This window comes from Podarcis liolepis (genome assembly GCF_965112155.1).
Source record: "Podarcis liolepis genome assembly, chromosome: 5".
NCBI lineage: Eukaryota > Metazoa > Chordata > Lepidosauria > Squamata > Lacertidae > Podarcis > Podarcis liolepis.
In genome coordinates, this window is record NC_139556.1 from 100670800 (window position 1) to 100692984 (window position 22185).

A 22185-nucleotide genomic window follows, 5' to 3' on the forward strand; every position below is an offset into this window, starting at 1 on the left:
TAATTAAATAAATGGGATTTAGAATATTAAGAAAAGTGAATAAGATGGACTATACTTGGAAATGGTTTTAGTTTAATAATGATATTGGAAAGCTGTTACTTTTAATTACAAGGAAACTCAGAAGGGAGGGATTTGAGGAACTCAACCAAGATGTTTAAAAGGTTGGATTTGTGAAGAATTAAGTTTGTTATTATTGTCTAGCTGTTTATTGTTCCCCCCTTTCCACCCCTCTTTCTTCTTTTTTCTTTTTCCTTTTCTGTTTTTGTGTATCATCTTGCTTTGTGGTTTGTGTTATCACAGTGGAAAATCTAATAAAAAAATATTTTTAAAAAAGAGAAATTCCCAGGTGTCAAAAAAGGACCGTGTTTTGCTAGCCCCAAAATGGAAAATGAGCGAGGTCCCAACCAAAGAAGAATGGCAACTCAAACTGATGGAATATGCGCAGCTTGCGGACCCAACATATAGAATAAGAGAACAAGAAGAACACATTTAGAGACGACTGGAAAATACTTATTGAATATATGGGGTGGGGGTGGAAGTTGTGTACACTTGAAAACGTCGGCAGCATTAAGATAAATTCAACAGTGTAAGTAAGTTTTGACGGATGTAACAATGGAATACTGAATGGTTTAGTTTATGTAAAATATGCAGGGATTTACAGTATGTAAAATGAGCCATGGAACATTGAAGAAGGGAAGTCATTAGTATTTTAAGGCTGTTTAAATGAATATTCTAAAATGTAAAACAGAAAAGTTATTCAAAAATATATTTTAAAAGAGTATAAAGACCCAAGGAATGTAATAACACAATAACATTCAAAAGGGCAGCAATTAGTTGCACATTTATTCAGAATCACCTTGTCTTTCTCCAGCGCAGATCATGTCTCCCGTCACAACTTTCTGCAGCTTGTGATAGGCTTCTTTGCACACTGAGTGATCTGTCAGTGGGATCTCAATCTGCAACACAGAACAAAAAAAAACTGACTCCTTGGATAAAGACGAGTCTGGCCTCATTTGCCTGAATGGTCCTCCTTTGTGAAACACACAAAACTGCCTTCTACCAGGTCAGACTGTTGGTCCACTTAGTTTAGTATTGTCTGCACAGACTGGCAGTGGCTCAGCAAGGTTTCACGCAGGAATCTCTTCCAACCCCACCTGCTAGGGACTGGACCTGAGACCTTCAGTGTGCAAAGCAGGTATTCTTCCCCTGAGCTGACGACCTTCTCCATAGATTCACTAATAGAATGATAATAATAATAATAATAATAATAATAATAATAATAATAATAATAATAATAATAATAATAATAATAATAATTTATCTATACCCCGCCCATCTGGTTGAGTTTCCCCAGCCACTCTGGGCCACTTCCAAACAAGTGTTAAAAACAATACAGCATTAAATATTAAAAACTTCCCTAAACAGGGCTGCCTTCAGATGTCTTTTAAAAAGAAGATAGCTGCTTATTTCCTTCACATCTGAAGGGAGGGCATTCCACAGGGTGGGTGCCACTACCAAGAAGGCCCTCTGCCTGGTTCCCTGTAACCTCACTTCTCGCAATGAGGGGTCCTAGAACAATAGGATTCAGAATGCAGCAGTCTGATTGGTCCTAGAACAATAGAATACAGCAGTCTGATTGGTCCTAGAACAATAGGATTCAGAATACAGCAGTCTGATTGGTCCTAGAACAATAGGATCCAGAATGCAGCAGTCTGATTGGTCTGTAGGAGCCACCCAACCCAACTCCAGGTGGAAGTGAATCCGCAACCTGATTGGCCTACAGGAGAATCCCGCAATTAGCCAATCATGTGGGGCCCATTGTGGAAATAATGTATATAAAGCAGACAGTTCTGGGAAACATTCCATTCCTCACTACTATGAGCTGAATAAAGAGCATGAAATCCACACTCGACTCCGAGGATATTTCAGACTGAGACGTCTACGCCTGCTCCCTAACTATACTGCAATTCCATTCCATTCTCAGATGTACACAGTAATGAACGGCAAGGAGCATCACCTCCATCAGGGCATCTGGGAGACGTTGCAGGAACTGCTTCCCCCATCCGCTGACGATGACCATGGTGTCTAGTGGGAGGGGAAAAGAAGAAGACAGACATTGTATTACCTTTCGGGAGGTGACCTGGAGAGTAAGTAGGATGTGCCATTCCTTGCAGTCTGATGAAGCGAACCAGACCCTCCTAGGGTGATCTTTCCTTCCCACTGCTGAAAAACACCTGTTGCAGGTGTGAAGCACCTTTGGCCCTCCATGTGCACACATGCTGCAAGGTGCGCCAATGTCCCATGTGCACGCTGTGCGGCTTGCGTGTGTGACACGAGCACAGCCCATGGTGTGCGCAAGTGAGGTGAGCACATCACACTGTGCATTCATGGTTGCTGTGGAATTTGGAGGAGGCCCGGCACCCTCCTTGAAAGTTTTGGGGGGCCCTCACCCCCCTGGACTACCCATAGTTGGTGCCCCTGGATGCATTAAAATTACCAATGAAGATCTCTATATGTCGCCTTTCAGTTAGATCTAGCCTTTACTGCGCACCTCTGATACCTCCTTTTGGAAGGGCTTAAGTTGCGATTTCCATGAAGTTTGATCGTTCAAAACAGAACTTGCATGCCATTCCCTTGGAACTGAAATATCTGGTGTTTTCAGGGTTCCTAAGTTTTGGAGCATACAGGGGCTCAAAAGCTCACCTTTCATGCTGACTGTGCACCTCCAGGAGACTGCGGGATGCAATCCACTGAGAGCAGTCAAGTACAACATTCCTTGTTTTGCTAGAGTGGACATGCAAGGGAATGTTTAGAATCATAGAATCATAGAATCATAGAGTTGGAAGAGACCACAAGGGCCATCGAGTCCAACCCCCTGCCAAGCAGGAAACACCCTCAGAGCACTCCTGACATATGGTTGTCAAGCCTCTGCTTAAAGACCCCCAAAGTAGGAGACTCCACCACACTCCTTGGCAGCAAATTCCACTGTCGAACAGCTCTTACTGTCAGGAAGTTCTTCCTAATGTTTAGGTGGAATCTTCTTTCTTGTAGTTTGGATCCATTGCTCCGTGTCCGCTTCTCTGGAGCAGCAGAAAACAACCTTTCTCCCTCCTCTATGTGACATTCTTTTATATATTTGAACATGGCTATCATATCACCCCTTAACCTCCTCTTCTCCAGGCTAAACATACCCAGCTCCCTTAGCCGTTCCTCATAAGGCATCGTTTCCAGGCCTTTGACCATTTTGGTTGCCCTCCTCTGGACACGTTCCAGTATGTCAGTGTCCTTCTTGAATTGTGGTGCCCAGAACCGGACACAGTACTCCAGGTGAGGTCTGTCCAGAGCAGAATACAGTGGCACTATTACTTCCCTTGATCTAGATGCTATACTCCTATTGATGCAGCCCAGAATTGCATTGGCTTTTTTAGCTGCCACGTCACACTGTTGGCTCATGTCAAGTTTGTGGTCAACCAAGACTCCTAGATCCTTTTCACATGTACTGCTCTCAAGCCAGGTGTCACCCATCTTGTATTTGTGCCTCTCATTTTTTTTGCCCAAGTGCAATACTTTACATTTCTCCCTGTTAAAGTTCATCTTGTTTGTTTTGGCCCAGTTCTCTAATCTGTCAAGGTCGTTTTGAAGTGTGATCCTGTCCTCTGGGGTGTTAGCCACCCCTCCTGTTCTCCTGGCCTGGAGCATCCTTCCTCTTGCATGTGACTAGACCTTTCCAGACCTGGTAAAAGGACAAGCCATGCTGCCATCCTCCCTCTTTTCCATCTTCTTTTCATCCTTGAACTGGGCTCAGGAGCAAACAGGCAGCCAAGCCGATGCGATTCTTTCAGAATCCACGGGAATCTAATTCTGCATTGGTTAAAGTTCTGCCTTAATCAATGCTTCTGAGCCAGCTTAAAGGGTTGGCTGCTGCTTCTCCAATTGACACTGTCTGGTGGAAGGATGGAGCCACCTCCTTACCTTTTGGGAAGGCTCTATCTGGAAAGCAAACGGGCATCACGTAATCATTCAGCCTGGCCTCTTCAGACAATTCCACCAGGGCGATGTCATACTCAAAGGTGGCCGCCTTGTAGGATGGGTGGATGGAGATTGTTTGGGGCTGCAGCTGCTGCTCTGTGTCATCTGTCCTTTGGGTTCTGTGTTTCCCTGCAGAAAGACAGAAACAGAGGCTGGAAGTGTGAGAGAGTGTATCTGGAACAGGAAGCTGTCTTCTACAGAATCATGACCCTAAGTCCGCCGAGACCACATAACACCGGTCCTGAAAGACCTACACTGGCTCTTAGTATGTTTCCGAGCACAATTCAAAGTGTTGGTGCTGACCTTTAAAGCCCAAAATGGCCTGGCCCAGTAGACCTGAAGGAGCGTCTCCACCCCCATCATCCATCCCTGACACTGAGGTCCAGATCCGACGGCCTTCTGTCGGTTCCCTCCCTGTGAGAAGTGAGGTTACAGGGAATCAGGCAGAGGGCCTTCTTGGTAGTGGCGCCCGCCACGTGGAACGCCCTCCCACCAGATGTCAAGGAAATAAACAACTTTCTGACTTTTAGAAGACATCTGAAGGCAGCCCTGTTTAGGGAAGTTTTTAATGTTTGATGTTCTATTGTGTTTTCAGTATCCTGTTGGAAGCTGCCCAGAGTGGCTGGGGAGGCCTGGCCAGATGGGCAGGGTATAAGTAATAAATTATTATTATTATTGAGTTCAGTTTTGCCAACACAGGCCGGCAGTGGGTCTCCAGGGTTTCAGACGGGGCAGGTGCTCAGTTCCACCTGGAGGTGCTGTGAATTGAACCAGGCATCTTCTGTGTGGAAAGCAGAAGATCTGCCGCTGAGCTATTGCTCTTGAACACTTCCTGAAACTGCAGGAATAATAATAATAATAATAATAATAATAATAATAATAATAATAATTTCCTATTTATATCCCGCCCTTTCCGATTCAAAAACCGGGCTCAGGGCGGCTAACAACAAATTTAAAACACTTAAAAAAGCATGAATAACAATAAAATTCAAAATTCAAAAATCAGTTTAGGGGAAATAAGCATTAGATAGTCCCCAGGGCTAGCTGGCTGAATTGGTCCTACTTGGGCCAGCGAGGAGGCCAGGGGAGAATTAGCTGTGGGGTCTCAGGGCGGGTGAGGGAAGGGAAGGGAAATAAAAGATCAGGCTGAATTCAAATTAAAGGCCAGGCGGAATAGCTCTGTCTTACAGGCCCAACGAAAGGAGGCCCTAGTCTCATGGGACAGAGCATTCCACCAGGTCGGAGCCATCACTGAAAAGGCCCTGGTCCTGGTGAAGGATAGTCTGACTTCCTTAGGGCCCAGGACCTCTAAACTATGGTTATTCATGGACCTTAAGGTCGTCTGTGGGGCAGACCAGGAGAGGCGGTCCCGTAAGTGCAAGGACCCTAAGCCCAGAGAACAGCTCTTATGCTCGGGTCCCGGTTGCAGGTTTCCCACAGGCATCTAATTGGCCACTGTGAGGAGAAGATACCGAACTACCTGGACCATTGGCCTGATCCAGCAAACTCATTTCATGTTCTTATGATATAGAATTTCTGAGACACAGGCTGCTCTCCTGGGCAACCGCCTCTCGCTTACCTAGGATCACCTTGAACGACGAAGGGCTGATCACATCGGAGCTTCGGAGGACAGGATTCTCCAGGTCGAGTTCATGGTGGAGACAGTGAGCGGCCGTCACAATCCACCTGTTCCCTGGGGAACAAGAAAGGGCTAAGATGGTGACATGATGGTTGTCTTCAAAGAGCTGTTTGACTCCCTTGTGAAGTGGTAGACTCTCCTTCCTTGGAGGTTTTTAAGCAGAGGTTGGGTGGGATTAAATTTCAAATCAAATCAAATCCCTTTCTTGGCATCACAGTATAAAACATTTCAGGTCACTGGGATAATGAAAGGAACAAGGGTGAAGCTGTCAAGGGTCCTGTAGAGGACCTTAAGGTCCATGAATAATCATAGTTTAGAGGTTCCGGGTCCTAAGGAAGTCAGATTATCCTCCACCAGGGCCAGGGCCTTCTCAGTGATGGCTCCGACCTGGTGGAATGCTCTGTCCCAGGAGACCAGGGCCCTGCAGGATTTAACTTCCTTCTGCAGCGCCTGTAAGACATAGCTATTCTGCCTGGCCTTTAATTTGAACTCAGCCTGATCTTTTATTCCCCTTCCTTCCCTCTCTCCTTTTTATGAAGATTCCCCGCTCTGGAATCCCGCAGCTAATTCTTGCCTGGTCTCCTCGCTGGCCCAAATAGGACTAATTTAGCCAGCTAGCCCTGGTGATCATCTAATCTTTACTGGATGGATTTCCCCCCTAAATTGATTTTTGAATTCTGAATTTATTGGTATTCACGTTTTATACTGTATATTATGCTGTTTTTTGTTGCATCAATTAAGTGTTTTAAATTTGTTGTTAGCCGCCCTGAGCCCGGTTTTCTGAACTGGGAAGGGCGGGATATAAATTAAAAAATATTTATTTATTTGGTCACACAGTGATTGTGTGCACTTAGATATTCTGCTTCGCCCTGTCTGTTCCCCAAAAGGATGGTTCGTTGGGAACCCTTTCGGGTAAAAATGTGGCTAAACACGAAGCTACTAAAGCAGTGATATCATTGTCCCGATCTGGCAGGAGAAACCTCATTTGACTTCTTCTTGGAGTTCTAGGCTGGAGGTCCAACGTTTTGCTCTCAGGGATTATTTAGCTGTGATTCCTGCATTGCACAAGGCTGGTCTGGATGATACCTGGGGTCGCTTTTACCCGTACAGTTTCTCTGGTTCTATGAATGCCAGTATAGCATTTACATCATAAAATGGATGGATCATTGTTGTGTCATTCTATGATAATAATAATTAAAAAAGCCAATGCAATTCTGGGCTGCATCAATAGGAGTATAGCATCTAGATCAAGGGAAGTAATAGTGCCACTGTATTCTGCTCTGGTCAGACCTCACCTGGAGTACTGTGTCCAGTTCTGGGCACCACAGTTCAAGAAGGACACTGACAAACTGGAACGTGTCCAGAGGAGGGCAACCAAAATGGTCAAAGGCCTGGAAACGATGCCTTATGAGGAACGGCTAAGGGAGCTGGGCATGTTTAGCCTGGAGAAGAGGAGGTTAAGGGGTGATATGATAGCCATGTTCAAATATATAAAAGGATGTCACATAGAGGAGGGAGAAAGGTTGTTTTCTGCTGCTCCAGAGAAGCGGACACGGAGCAATGGATCCAAACTACAAGAAAGAAGATTCCACCTAAACATTAGGAAGAACTTCCTGACAGTAAGAGCTGTTGGACAGTGGAATTTGCTGCCAAGGAGTGTGGTGGAGTCTCCTACTTTGGAGGTCTTTAAGCAGAGGCTTGACAACCATATGTCAGGAGTACTCTGATGGTGTTTCCTGCTTGGCAGGGGGTTGGACTCGATGGCCCTTGTGGTCTCTTCCAACTCTATGATTCTATGATATTATGCCTGTTATGTACTGAAGTTCTCACCCTGGGCCAGCAGGGGGATACTGTAGATAGTTCAGGTCCACATATGCAAATAAGGGACTGAAAGTGATGTTCAGTGATTGGATAGTGACAGAAAGTTGTTACAGTTACGTTGTACTGGAGCTCTATATAAGCAGGCTGGCTGAACCCTTCAGTTCAGTTCTGTTCTGGCCTGTGAATAAACAAGAGCTGTTTGAAGAATCGCTGTGTCGTCTGATATGTTCACCCACAACTTAACAATGCCCTCAGTTCCTAGCCTGCCTCCTCCCAATGAAGAGGTAGGAAGTCTCAGACCTGGAAGCCGGTTTCTCAAGCGCTCTGGCAAAGTGGATATACACTCCACTTCATGGTGGGGAGGAGTTGCGGCGGACCGCGTGGCCACCCACTCCCCCCAGGGGTGGGGGACGAAGTCCCGCGTTACCCTGGGGATCCCAGCCACGTCAACACTCAGCCAGCCAATCCGCTGGCTTGTGGGAGAGTGGCCGGGACCATTTAAGTGAGGGCGCAAGCCGGAGGGCTTCCTCTTGGCTTGCTTCCTCAATATCCCTCCCTCCCTTTTTGCAGGTTTTCATTGGCCTTGCTATGGACCTCGGTCGGTCACCTTTGAGGGGCCTGGTAGGAATTTTTCCATTTGGCAAAATTGGCACGGGCCATTTGGTTTCCACTTACCTCGTAGCAATCGACACAACTTCTGGTTCTGCAGTTAGGCATTGTTTGACCTTTTCTTTGGGGAGGGGAGGTGTAGCCATCACCTGCCCCTCCAAGCTTAAAGGTATTCCGTTAAAGGAATCCAGGGGCGTGGATCTTGTCCAAAGCCCGGGGTGGGGCTAGGGCCATGACACAACCCCGATGGGAACATCTGGGGAAGCTCGAGTTGGTTTGCATCGACGGGGCTCCTCCTTCTGGTGGTTTACCCTTACTGGACTCCCTGCGCAATGGGCAGGAGTGAGAAGAAGAAGAAGAAGAGTTTGGATTTGCTATCCCGCCTTTCACTCCCTTTAAGGAGTCTCAAAGCGGCTAATATTCTCCTTTCCCTTCCTCCCCCACAACAAACACTCTGTGAGGTGAGCGGGGCTGAGAGACTTCAAAGAAGTGTGACTAGCCCAAGTCACCCAGCAGCTGTATGTGGAGGAGCGGAGACGCGAACCCGGTTCCCCAGATTACGAGACTACCACTCTTAAACACTACACCACACCGTCTGGTCCATCCAATGCCTAAGCCAATTACTGCTCACATTCTGTAATCAATAAAGTTGGACCAAAATTTGCCCAATAACAATAACCCAATATCTGTGTCCTGGTTTGTTTTATTCTTCAACAAGGGGGTGGTTGGAGGGTCTAGACGTGTGCTATGTACTGAGCTGAATAGGATTCAAAATGCAGCAGTCTGATTGGTCCTAGAACAATAGGATTCAGATTGCAGCAGCCTGATTGGTCCTAGAGCAATAGGATTCAGAATGCAGCAGTCTGATTGGTCCTAGAACAATAGGATCCAGAATGCAGCAGTCTGATTGGTCCACAGGAGCCACCCAATCCAGCTCCAGGTGGAAGGGAATGCGCAACCTGATTGGCCTACAGGAGAATCCCGAAATTAATCAATCACGTGGGGCCCATTGTGTAAATCATGTATATAAGGCAGACATTCTGAGGGAACTTCCATTCCTCCTCACCACTATGAGCTGAATAAAGAGCATGAAATCCACTCTCGACTCCGAGTATATTTCAACATGCAAGAGTGGACGCCCCTCCAGAGGGCCTTACCTAGGAGGGACCCCCCACAGAACGGGCGCCCGTTCCTCTGCAGCATGGCGACCCACGGCGAGATCCCTCTCTGGGCGTAGCGTCCGTTGGCAATTCGAGCAAGCAGACTCCTGGAGAACCTGGGTTTCCCACACACTGAAAGAGAAAGGACGGATTTAGCAAGGAGGAGATCATACCATCATAGAACAGCAGAGTTGGAAGGTCCAAGCCATTGCAACTCACGTTTTTCTGATCTGCTGGCAGCCACCCCATCCCTCTGGGACCCGACAAAGAGGGCAAGGGTGGGGGAGGACGGCTGAGGTTTAACCCTTGCATAGATGCAAGGAAGTGGAGACCACATTACTAGCTGGTACCCGGAGTTCCGGTTGGGCCACTGTAATGAGAAATGGCTGCATACCTTTTTAATTATTTTTTTTTAAAAAAATACCCTGGTGTTATCACACCTGATTCCCATCTCCTGATAATTCAGTGGCTGGTACCTCCCTTAAAATAATAATAATAATTTATTATTTATACCCCACCCATCTGGCTGAGTTTCCCTAGCCACTCTGGGCGGCTCCCAATCAAGTGTTAAAAACAGTACAGCGTTAAAAATTAAAAACTTCCCTGAACAGGGCTGCCTTCAGATGTCCTTTAAAGATAGGATAGCTGCTTATTTCCTTCACATCTGAAGGGAGGGTGTGTTGGCTTTTTGCAGTATAGTAACGCTGCAGAGAGCTTGCTGGGGAGATCATGCATTAAAAAGAAAGGACTCAAAATAACTTAAAGAAGGTTTTAATAAGAAAAACAAAAACTCCATTTACACTAAATACATTAACAAACAAACATGACCCAACCACCAACCCATCCCCCAGGGTAATGGGAGAGCTAGGTGCTGCTCCTTATATACTCTACCCAAATGCTGACACGCCTTAATCAAATACAACACAGCAGCACCTGCTATGTTTCACAGCTGTAAAGCTGGGTCTCGTTATCTTGCTCTGGCCCTTGCTCCGGCCCCTTAAAGACATACACATGGAGTGGAACAATGATGAACCTTTACATTTAAAGAAAACATTCAACATTTCCCCTGCGGTTCATCATTGTGGAACAAAAACATAAAGCATACTTTGTACATGTTTTTCATGTGTAACCTTTGAAAGTGCTTTAGTAAAAATGTCCGCAATTTGATTGTCACCTGGAACATATTTAAATACAACCATTTCATCAGCAATTAGTTTCTTTACAAATTCTAAACGTAATCTTAAGACTCTAGTGCGCTGCGTATTGGTCTCTGAACACAGGATAGCAAGTCCACTCTGGGAATCAAGGTAAACTTTTACTGGTAGCGTTACCTGCATCTGTAGGTCTGCGAATACTTGCAGATACCATTCTACATCACGAGTGGCCTGAACGCATGCACATAATTCACTCTCTGTTGTAGAGAGACAAATAATGGTTTGTGTCTGGGACTTCCATTCAAATGGACAACCGTTGTAACAAAACACCATACCAGACACACCCCTGCAATTATTTTGTTCCACAGCATGAGATGCATCGCAGAAAATTTCAAAACCTTTGTCAATACATGTTGTAAACTGCAACCTATAATGTTTGGTATGTTTAAGGTACATTACCACTCTCTTAAGAGCAGAGAAACATTGTGTAGTGGGCTTTTCCACAAATTTTGCCAGAAAGTGAAAAGCATAAGTTATATCTGGTCTTGAGATTCTTTGAATGAAATTTAGCTTGCCTATAGCAGAACGATACAAAGTTTTGTTAGGAAATGGCTTATCTTCACCTGTAAAGGTGAAACCACACACCATAGGTGTTTCCTTCCCATTTGCATTTTCTAAACGTAGCATTTCAACTAGATCATCAATTTTTGCAGTTTGATGAACCAGAAAAGATTCATTTTTGCCTTTCTCAATTTGCATGGATAAGTAGTTTTTAGCTATGCCTAATTCCACCACATCAAATTTCTTCTGTAAATGTGAAACTACCTGTTCATATTCCTGTTTAGTTTTTGTAGAAATTAACACGTCATCTACATACACACATATTTTTGTTACAGAGTTTGCCCTTTCCTTTATAAACACACAATTGTCTGCCTTTCCTTGTGAAAAACCAATATCTAGCAATTCTTTTGCTAAAGTTTGGTGCCAATTCCTTCCGCTTTGGTGCAGACCATAAAGGGATTTATTTAATTTGCATACCAAACCTTCAGCAGCGTCTATGCCTTCAGGGACACGCATAAAAATTTGTTCTTTTAAATCTGCAAACAAATATGCAGTTTTTATATCTAGGTGATAAACAGAATGTCCACGTTGTGATGCATCTTTTAACAAAAGCTTAACTGTTTCATATTTTACACTTGGTGAATAGCACAAATCATAATCTTCGCCTGGAATTTGTTGAAAACCCCTAGCAACTAATCTCGCCTTGTACCTTACAACTTCATTTTTGTCATTCATTTTATCTCTATAAACCCATTTTGAATCAATAAGTCTCATATCTGGGGTCTGTGGTACGAGAGACCAAGTGTTATGCTCTTTTAAAGAAGCTATCTCAGAATTCATAGCTTTATACCAATTTACAGCTTGGTGCTTAGGTAAATTCTGAACATCATTGTAGCTTTTTGGCTCAAAAACCACCTTATTGGCATACACAGTATTAAAATGTTCATCTGCGAAACGTTGTGGCTTCTGCCTCTTTCTATCTGAACGTCTCAGTCCGGAAGGAGAGTCAGACTCCTCAGACTTAATGGGACTAAGTGAACTACTAGTTTCAGGTTGTAAATCATCATTGTCAGACTGAAGAGGTGCCTGTAGGCTAAGCTCACAGTCAGAAAACTCAAGAGAATCTAACCTCCCCTCAGATGCCTGTGACTTTAAATCATCAAACAAATTATCAGATTCAACAGGCTTTTTGTCTTTTTCTATTAATTCAGAATCACCATTCCCTCCTGCTGCTGCTTCTTCTACCTCTTCTTCCTCAGTATCATTTATACCATTAGTATCTTGGAAAACAGCAACTCCATTCCAATTTACAGTTTGTATCATGCTTCTGGTAATATGAAATTTGCCAGTTGCTGGTATGTAAATTCTGTACGCCCCCTGCTGGTAGCCCATTAATTTTCCCTGAACACTACGTTCACCCAATTTCTGCTTAGCGGGATAATGCATAATTACATCTGAACCCCAAATACGTAGGTATTTCAGATTAGGGCGTTTTTTAAACAACTTCTCATAGGGGGTGACATCTAAACCAGAATGATAACTGCGATTTCTAACATAACAAAAAGCATGGAGCGCTTCAGCCCAAAACGCTTTGGGCAGATTAGCATCGTGCAGATAAGTTTTAACCCCTGCCTGCAAGTCACGCTGCACAACTTCAACAAGCCCATTTTGCCAGGGACTTCGGGGGCAAGATAACTCATGAGTAGTCCCCTGCGCTTCCAGGAATTTCTCAAAATCCTCGGAAACAAATTCCCCGCCCCGATCAGAAAACAGATTCTTAATTGGTTTGTTAAAGTGTGTTTTTACCCAGTTGCAAAAAGCTTTGTACTTCTCAAGTGCTTGTGACTTCTCAGCTATTGCATAAGTCCAACAATATCTACTATACTGGTCTATCAGAGTAAGCCAGTACTTTGAACCTCCTAATGATGGTGGGAGTGGCCCAACTAAATCACAATGTACACGCTCAAATGGCTCAGTTACTTTCCTATCTGAGCACCTACCCTTGCGTGCAACCTTAATCTTATTCTTGCAACAGGATAGACACTGCATAAAGAATTTGCATGGTTTTAAGTTGAGGCCATTGACAATATTCTTTGTCTTAATTACATCAGCAAAATTCAGGTGTCCCAGAATTCTGTGCGCCACGTGGATACACCCAGAATGTGGTCTTACATTCCTCAACCCCTGGCTTGACTGTGCTGCTCTGCAATTTATATGCGATTGTGAGTAGGTGCGAAAATACAGTCTATATAAACCATCAGATTCCCGGGCATACAATAGACGTTTGTTCCCCTCGAAAAACTCACACATAGACTTTAAGAAACGCACAGTTATGCCTTGACGGGCAAAGCACCTTACTGACAATAAATTGTCCACTGACGGGCAGTAAATGCAGTTCGCTATTGTAATGTTTAAAGAGTCAAGTTTAACGGTACCCCTGCCAAACGACTGCAAGACTTGTGAATTGGCTAAATGTACATTACCAATTTCCTCTTCGAAAGAAATAAACAAGCTTCGATCATTGCAGATATGCTGAGATGCTGCTGAGTCGACAACAAAAGACTTCCACTTGGCATCTTTAATTCTTTTATGATCTTTAGTCCGAGCGTGAAAAGCTCGAGGCTCGTTTCTGTCTCTACTATACGATGCCGGCTGCTGGGCTGACGACCGTGATTGACGAACAGAAACAGGCTTGGGAGTACTTTGCTTTCTTTTGGATCTGCAGTCCCTTGCAAAATGTCCTTGCTTATTGCAGAACCAACAACGCTTTGCAGCTTTAAATGCAGTTGTATCACCACAGGTTTGCATATGGCGTTCCTCATTCTTTCTGGAAACAGGAGTGCTTATGGCACAAGCCTCCCTTCTATCCAACTCGCCCATTAATCTTGCCGTTACCCCTTCCACAGATAATTGTGCTGGTGGAACGGCAGATATCTGGCTAGCTATACCATCAAAGTCCTCATTAAGGGAACAAAGGATGATAAAAACATACTGAATATCAGGTACCTCCATGTCCCTTCGAATTAATTCGCCGCGTATTGCCTCCAGACGTCTCAAGTGTGCTGCCAAATCACCACCAGGCTGCAACTTCGTCTGGTACAACTGCTTGAAAAACGTCAATGCAGACGCTGACTCTTTTCTAACATGCACTGCTGCAAGACTGTCCCACATTTCTTTGGCAGTTTTCTTATTTCTTATATAGACTACTTGCTGGTCGCTGACTGCCAAATTAATTATCGCCCTGGCTTTTGCATCTCCTTTCGACCAAGCATTAGTTACAGGGTCAGGAGGGTCATCAGTTACATAGGTCCATACTTCTCTAGAGGTCAAAAGCGCCTCCACCCGAAAAGACCATAAACTATAGTTCTCATCTGTTAGCTGTGGGAAGACCAGAGCCTTCTCAGCTTCAGGAACCCGGTCAACCATTCTGGAACTCTTCCAGACCCACAAAAACTACGCTAACAGGAGAAGGAGTTTTCAAACCTTTCTCAGAGTCCAAAAATATGCAGTCATCCACTCAGCAGCTGGGCCCATAACCAAAGATGTTGGCTTTTTGCAGTATAGTAACGCTGCAGAGAGCTTGCTGGGGAGATCATGCATTAAAAAGAAAGGACTCAAAATAACTTAAAGAAGGTTTTAATAAGAAAAACAAAAACTCCATTTACACTAAATACATTAACAAACAAACATGACCCAACCACCAACCCATCCCCCAGGGTAATGGGAGAGCTAGGTGCTGCTCCTTATATACTCTACCCAAATGCTGACACGCCTTAATCAAATACAACACAGCAGCACCTGCTATGTTTCACAGCTGTAAAGCTGGGTCTCGTTATCTTGCTCTGGCCCTTGCTCCGGCCCCTTAAAGACATACACATGGAGTGGAACAATGATGAACCTTTACATTTAAAGAAAACATTCAACAGGGTGTTCCACAGGGCGGGCGCCACCACCGAGAAGGCCCTCTGTCTGGAAATCACATTCGCAATAGCAAGAGACAGTATGGTGTTGTAGACCTGGGAGATTGGGGTACTAGTCTCCCCGCAGCCATGAAATTCATTTGGGTGACCTTGGGTCAGTCAATGCCTCTCAGCCTAGCCTGCCTCGCAGGGTGGTAGGGAGGAGACAAAACCGTGTACACCATCTTGAGCTCCTTGCAGGAAAGATGGGATAGAATTGCAATAAATACGTAAGTCCCAGTGCACTGACTTCTCTCTTCCTCCAAGGCTGGTTGGCAATGGATGCCTCTTGGTGTGATGAACGTTCCCGTGATTTCCCAATTATTGCTCCCACTCACCATTAGTGGGGTGGGCGGGCATAGCTGTCAACTTACAGATTTGAAAATAAGGGACCAGCAGCCTCGAAAATAAGGGATCAGCAGTCAAAATAAGGGATTTTCCAAGGGGCACAGGTATGTTCAACTTCTGAGCCCCTCCGAGCCAAAGGCAGAAAGCCCAGCCAGCGGCCAAACAAAGCCTCAAGCGGTGGGTCCCACAGCGCAGCAACCCGGCAAAGGGGATGCAGCAAGGAAAACCACCGTCACCTCTCCGCTGGGAAGCGCTGAGCAAAGGCGAGTCCCCAGGCAACGCGACCGATTTGATTGGCACAAGGCATGCAAGCTCCACCCCCCAGTCGTTCTTAGACTCCTTATTGGGTGAGCAACGCAGCCAAGCAACACAGTTGGAGCCTCCCTCCTCCCTGGCCGGCAGGGAGGGAGGGAGGGAGAGGAGCTGCTTCCTTTGAAATCCGGGAAATTTAAGGGACATCATCAATAAGGGACAGCAGCGGGACACAGCGCTGGGATAAGGGACTTTCCCACCAAATAAGGGACGGTTGACAGCTATGGTGGGGGGTTGTTGCTTCCAAGTCTCACCCTCCCTGCCCACCTGCAGAGCACCTGTAATCAACCGTCTTCCGTTTCCCACCCTCTTTTCCCCAAACCACATTTCTTCCTTAAACTGGGTAATTTCTGGCATTTTGGTAGCCAACCAAGGTCTTTAAGAAGGAAGAGGCAACAATTTGGCCGTCAAGTGTTCAAAACACAGAAGCAAGTGCAACCCAGAGTATTATCTGTAGCTCCTGGGGTGTCCCCTCTGGATGTTTCTGAACGGCCGGTGAGGTAGGAATTCTGCAAAGCCCCAGTTTTGGTGGAGCCTAAGGGCTGAAAAACAATGTTTGATAAGGTGCAAGGAGGGCACTGCATGTACGGCAAAAAAATTTGGGTTGAGTAAGTGTTTTCGAAGACTGTGGTTGGATGAGAGATAGTAATAATATATATATATGCTTTCGTAGATTTTCACGGGTACAGGAATGCAGGTTTTGGTGTCTTCGGGTGTCTTCCCGTGTAAGAGTTGGGGTGTCTAGGCGACGTTTCGACGAGGTCTCACTCGTCATCTTCAGGCTGGTGCTTTCGGCTTCTTGTTACTGGAACAGAGCAGGATCTCAGTGTTCCAGTAACAAGAAGCCGAAAGCACCAGCCTGAAGATGACGAGTGAGACCTCGTCGAAACGTCGCCTAGACACCCCAACTCTTACACGGGAAGACACCCGAAGACACCAAAACCTGCATTCCTGTACCCGTGAAAATCTACGAAAGCATATATATATATATATATATATATATATATATATATATATATATATATATACCCTGCCCTTCCCGGTTCAAAAACCGGGCTCAGGGCAGCTAACAACAAATTTAAAACACTTTAAAACACTTAATTATAAAAGCAGCATAAAATACAGTATAAAAACACGAATAACAATAAAAATCAAAATTCAAAAATCAATTAGATAATCCCCAGGGCTAGCTGGCTGAACTGGTCCTACTTGGGCCAGCGTGGAGACCAGGGGAGAATTAGCTGTCTCAGAGCGGGTAATCTTCATAAAAGGGGAGGGAGAGGAAAGAGAAGGGAAATAGAACTTGTCAAGAAGGTACAACTTGTTGCTGAAATGGAATACGCAAGATGAAACAGTTAAATCAGTTATGATTAAGTGGGCACAAGACATTGGTCATAACATAATGTTTGCCGACTGGGAACAGTTGTGGACCACCGGTATAAAATTTACGGCATGCAATGCCTTAAGAGAGAATATTATGAAAATGATTTACAGGTGGTACATGACTCCAGTCAAGCTTGCAAAAATCTATCATTTGCCCGACAATAAATGTTGGAAATGTAAAGAAACTGAAGGTACTTTCTTTCACCTTTGGTGGACGTGCCCGAAGATTAAGGCCTTCTGGGAAATGATATATAATGAAATGAAAAAGGTACTTAAATGTACTATTCCTAAGAAACCAGAGGCCTTTCTCTTGGGCATGGTCGGCCAATTGGTGTCAAAGAGGGACAGAACATTCTTTATGTATGCTACAACAGCAGCAAGAATACTTATAGCAAAGTATTGGAAGACACAGGACCTACCCACCTTGGAAGAGTGGCAGATGAAGGTGATTGACTACATGGGACTGGCTGAAATGACTGACAGAATCCGAGACCAGGGGAAAGAGACGGCGGAAGAAGATTGGAAGAAATTTAAAAATTACCTTAAGAAATATTGCAAAATTAATGAATGTTAAAATGTTGTGGTTATATAAAGCAAGGGATTACAGCTGTTAAAGATTAAGAAAAAGGAAAGAAAAGGAAAAATTAGATAAAATCAAGGGGAAGGATTTGCTGAAATAATTTTGGGAATTGGAATGCAGAAAGGGGAGGTATGGGGAAGTCGATGAAGTAAGTTTAGGAAAAAAAGGAGTTGAAATTATACGTGTTAGTTTGTTACTGTATGTATATTTTTGTATTGAAAGGGACATCGGTATTCAGACCAGGAATGTAAAAATCAGGCAGCAAAGTTTCTTAAAGAAAAAGTTTTTTATTTGGATTTTTGTCCGACAAAAAGCAAATAGGGTGCATTCAGGAAAATGAAGAATGCCCACCCCTCCTTGGGGGTAGCTAACTCATATACCTTCTTGCAAAGCATAGTTCAGCCCCTTGGCATCCCTTTAGCCAATGATTGACAATTTCCTATGGTCATTGATACATATTCATTAAAGCTCAACCAATGAATAAATTTGGTGTGTCCTTTCGGTTCCAAGTTGCCTATTCCACTAGGTGGCGCTACTGGCTTATAATCTACTTAACCTCTTTAATAGTTCCAGGAAGTGCCCCTGAACCCCCCGCTTCCAAGAAATGTCCTTGTGGTTTAGCAACTTCACACCTAAGCGTTATATCTGGAGCCTGGCGGTCAGCAAACATCCTGCTACTTGCCTTTGTCAGGGGTCGTTTCTCAGAAATGGCTTAACCTCAACTGGCAAACTTCCTGCAGGGGCAAGCTAGCTGCACCCACAAGCTTGCATGCTTGCTGCCTCTGCAAAAGGTGGCAAAGTGACAAACATGAGAAAGAGAAATAGTCTTTAGCTTTCTAAAATGACTTTATGCTTTTAGCTTCTAGTTTGCTCTCTAAAATGGTGTCAGAGGTTCTTAAATGGCTTTAGAGGTCCTTAGCCTGGCTCTCCATTGGTCATCCTGACCTTCACCCCTTCATTCCCCCCTTTCCATCACGAAAATGCTGACCGGTCACGGTTCACCATTTTCGCTTGATGGACCTATAGGTACAATATCATAGAGAGCCAGGAAAATGTACACTCCTGTGGATACACTGGCCTTCCTCTATGACCCTGTCAAGTCTTCAAATATGGTGCTGGGGAACCACGTAGGTGGTATTCAGAATCTTGACCTCGCACGCATACCCAGCACTCTTGGGTTCAGGCTCTTGGCCACAGCCGTGGTCATGTTCAGGAAGGTGTTTTCCCTCTACCCGGGGGCCGTTTGAGAGGTGAGAACCATCAGGAGGCAGGGTATGATCCACATCCTGATTCGAGGGATGTTCGGTGCCCCAGAACAAAGAACTGTACCACCAACACAGAAATACCACAAAAAGGGTAATACCGCAGGCCAAAGGGATGGTGGCCCACGAAGGCCAGGGCATGGGGCCTCTAACTCCTGGCCCTGCTACGGCGTGAACAGCGTGCACACACGTAGCGTTCTCACTATACACAGGGAAAAGTGGCCGTCTGGGAGTGATACGCTGCTAGGCCTCGGGAACTATAGGGATGACAATAGACTCTGTAAAGTTCAAAGGCTGGTCCTACTGGGTGGAGGTCACCTACGTGGTCTCTGACCAGGGCCTATGGAGGCTGAAGCCTGGGGTGGTAACCCTTATGCAGCCACAAGAATACCCTACCACATTCAAGGGTATTAGATGTGGAGTTACCAGGCCCAGTAGTTCAGGCAGTATTCTGGGATTTTGGGAGGCTCGAGCCACCACGACAACCACAGGTGGGGCTGCAGGATTTACTGGCACTTGTTCAGCAATTTCAATGCGCACCTGGTTCAGGCTCCCTCCCCTGCAATATTTGCATTAAGATAGGCTCCGTCCCATGCAACACCTGGATTAAGATTAGGACCTGGTCTACCAGATGGGGTTGGTACAGTGCTCTACCCCCTGAGTGACAGTTGGTTACCCCCCCACAACAGCAAGAGCGGTCCAGAACTCGATAGATTTCGACCGTCTCTGCAACTTCCCGTAGGAGCAGTACCCATGTGCGCTGGACAGTGGTGTGGAAGAGAAGCCACAGTGGGGTAGTGGGATGTTTCAATACGGCAACCTCATCAAACCCCTGTTCCCAATAGCCAATGAGCACGCCATTTCTTACCACTGGCAAGACGAACCAGTCATAGCAGAGGTCCGCAGGCCAATAGGGTCGGTATGGCTCGGTGGGGTCAGGACAATAGGACATAGAGCAAAAAGGGCAGTAGGACATAGAGCAAATCAATACAGAACATAATAGAGAAAAGGGGAAAGTCCTTGTGAAAGTCCTTGTGATGATCAGTCGCAGGATCTCGTTGCCCGTGGCCCAACGCGTTTCCGGTAGCGTCAGACACAAGGTGATGATCAGACGCGTGTGATGCACCCAGGGAATCACGTCGGCTACTCTCACCGCAGTTGGGATGGAGAGGAGGACGGTATACGGGCCTCGCCACTTAGGGATGAGGGGGTTGCGCTTCCACGCTGTCACCCGGCTGGAACTGGTGGACCGGCTCAGGGAGACTGCACGGTGTAGGCTTGAGGTAGTACCTGGAAAGGGAAGCAAACACACACGGGGACAGGAATTGCACTTGTTCCTGAGTGATGTGATCTCCCACCCGCCCCAAACTGGCGGGGATGTCTCGGACGAAAGGGGTTGGTCTGCCATACAAAAGTTCAAAGGGTGATAGTCTCAGTCTCTTGGTTGGAGCGCTCCGAATCCGAAACAAGGCAATGGGCAGGACATCTATCCAGTGTAGTCCCGTCTCCCGGGTCAACTTGGCCAAGTGGGTCTTCAAGGTGCGATTCATAAGTTCAGGTTTTCCCAAACTCTGGGGTCTGTAGACTGTGTGTAGCCTTCAGTTTATCTGCAGCGCCTTGCACACTTCTTGCACAACTTTATCAATGAAGGCAGGGCCATTGTCACTGCCAATACTTCTGGGGAGGCCAAATCGGGGTATGAGTTCATGTAACAGTTTCTTGGACACTTCACGAGGTATCTCTGTTCTAGTGGGGTATGCCTCTGTCAGGGTGCAGACAAGCACAAGCAGGTATTTGATACCCCTAGTTGGTGGTAGTTCAGTGAAGTCCACAATCAGGCTTTCCATAGGGGTAAAGCCCACGTGTTGTACACCCGGTGGGGGAAGGTGGCCTTGTCTGGGGGTGTTCTTGGCGCACAGGACACACTTTTGGGAGATAGCAGCAATTAGTTGGGATAGGTTGGGGATGTAGAGTATTCTCCCAAGGTGTGCTTTAGCAGCTGGGCTTCCTATGTGAGTAGACTCGTGGTAGTTCTTTACAATCACGCTGGCTAGATGCTAGACAACACGGTTGTCTGGTAGATGGAACCATCCCTCCTGGAGTGTTGCTCCTTCCTGGCGTGCCCACTGTTGTTCCTCCGGTGTGTAGCGTGGTTCCACATCGTCTGGAGTGAGTTGTGGGATGAGGGCTGCGTTGAGTGCTGGTGGAGGTTTCAAAACTGCTTCACGAGCTGCGTTGTCTGCCTTCCGGTTGCTCCTAGTGACCATGTCCCGGCCTCTCCCATGGCCTTTGCAGTGCATCACGGCAATCTCTTCGGGACCCATACTGCTTCCAGTAACGTCTCAACTTCTGGAACGTATTTCAGAGCTTTCCCGTGGGCTCCACTCAAGCCCCGCTCTTTCCATAGGGCGCCATGCGCATGCAGGGTTAAGAAGGCATATTTAGAATCAATATAGATGTTAGCCTTGCATCCAGCTGCCAATTGCATGGCAATGCCTTTCGCTGTTGGACTTCACCTCAGAGGACAAATAACTCTTGGAGACTTTGGCTTTCTTAGAACTCTTGGAACGGCTTGCCTGGCTTGCCTGGCTTGCACCCCCACTTCTGGGTGCTCTGCTGCCTGAGGAACAACTTGTAACTGCCTTCCTGTTCCCAGTTCTCAGCCTCTCTCCAGCCCACAGTCCATCACACAGATTTATTGAAGCGTAGAAACAGCTTCCCAAAACAGCCTCAGCCCCCTCTGGGCTTGGTACTTTTTCTGGGCATCCTCTAGCCCCCTCTGGGCTTTCTGGGCGTCCTACAGCCCCTTCTGGGCTTCCAGGCCCCTCTGGTCTGGCTGCCACTGTGGCCTGACATGCTGTCTTCAGTGGCTGCCACGCTACCCAGGGCTTCCTCCCTTGGAGTATTGCCAACAGCCAAGAATCAAGGCTGGCCCTTAAAATGGCTAGGACCCTTTGGTCTCTCTAGAACATCAGGCACGTCTGCTTCACAAGCTTCCACTGCGCCTGCAGACTTCTCAATGGATTGGGCAAAGCCTGTTTCAGCCTGTATACCCCTTATATTCCATAAGGGTGAGAACCGAATGGGGCACATTCACATGCATCTCCTGGCCAAACGTGAACTTGCCTGCTTCTTCCACTAGTGTGGCGGTGGCAGCGACAGGCCACAGACAGGGTGGCCAGCCTTTCACTGTGGAATCTAATTGCTTGATAGTCTCAAAGGCTTCTTGTTGGGCCGGTCCCCACTCAAAGGGGTCTCTTTCCCTTCCTCTGGTAACTTCATTTAGAGGTTTTGCTAAAATTCTGAAGCTTTGGATCAGGATTCTGCAAAAGCCTGCTGCTCCACAACTTTAAGCTTGTCTTTTAGGG

General features: G+C 46.0%; 1 protein-coding gene across 2 annotated transcripts in view; it reads right to left on the bottom strand.

Moving 5' to 3' along the window:
• The window catches only part of MASP1 (MBL associated serine protease 1), a 123342-nt gene that overhangs the window by 2834 nt on the left and 98323 nt on the right, over window positions 1–22185 (bottom strand). For both annotated transcript variants that reach the window (XM_083504139.1, XM_083504136.1), the window contains 5 exons: window positions 9256–9390; window positions 5609–5722; window positions 3973–4158; window positions 2018–2085; window positions 857–956 (listed from right to left, as the gene is read on the bottom strand). In XM_083504139.1, the coding sequence (XP_083360265.1) occupies window positions 857–956; window positions 2018–2085; window positions 3973–4158; window positions 5609–5722; window positions 9256–9390 (603 nt within the window). The remainder of the gene's footprint in view (window positions 1–856; window positions 957–2017; window positions 2086–3972; window positions 4159–5608; window positions 5723–9255; window positions 9391–22185) is intronic.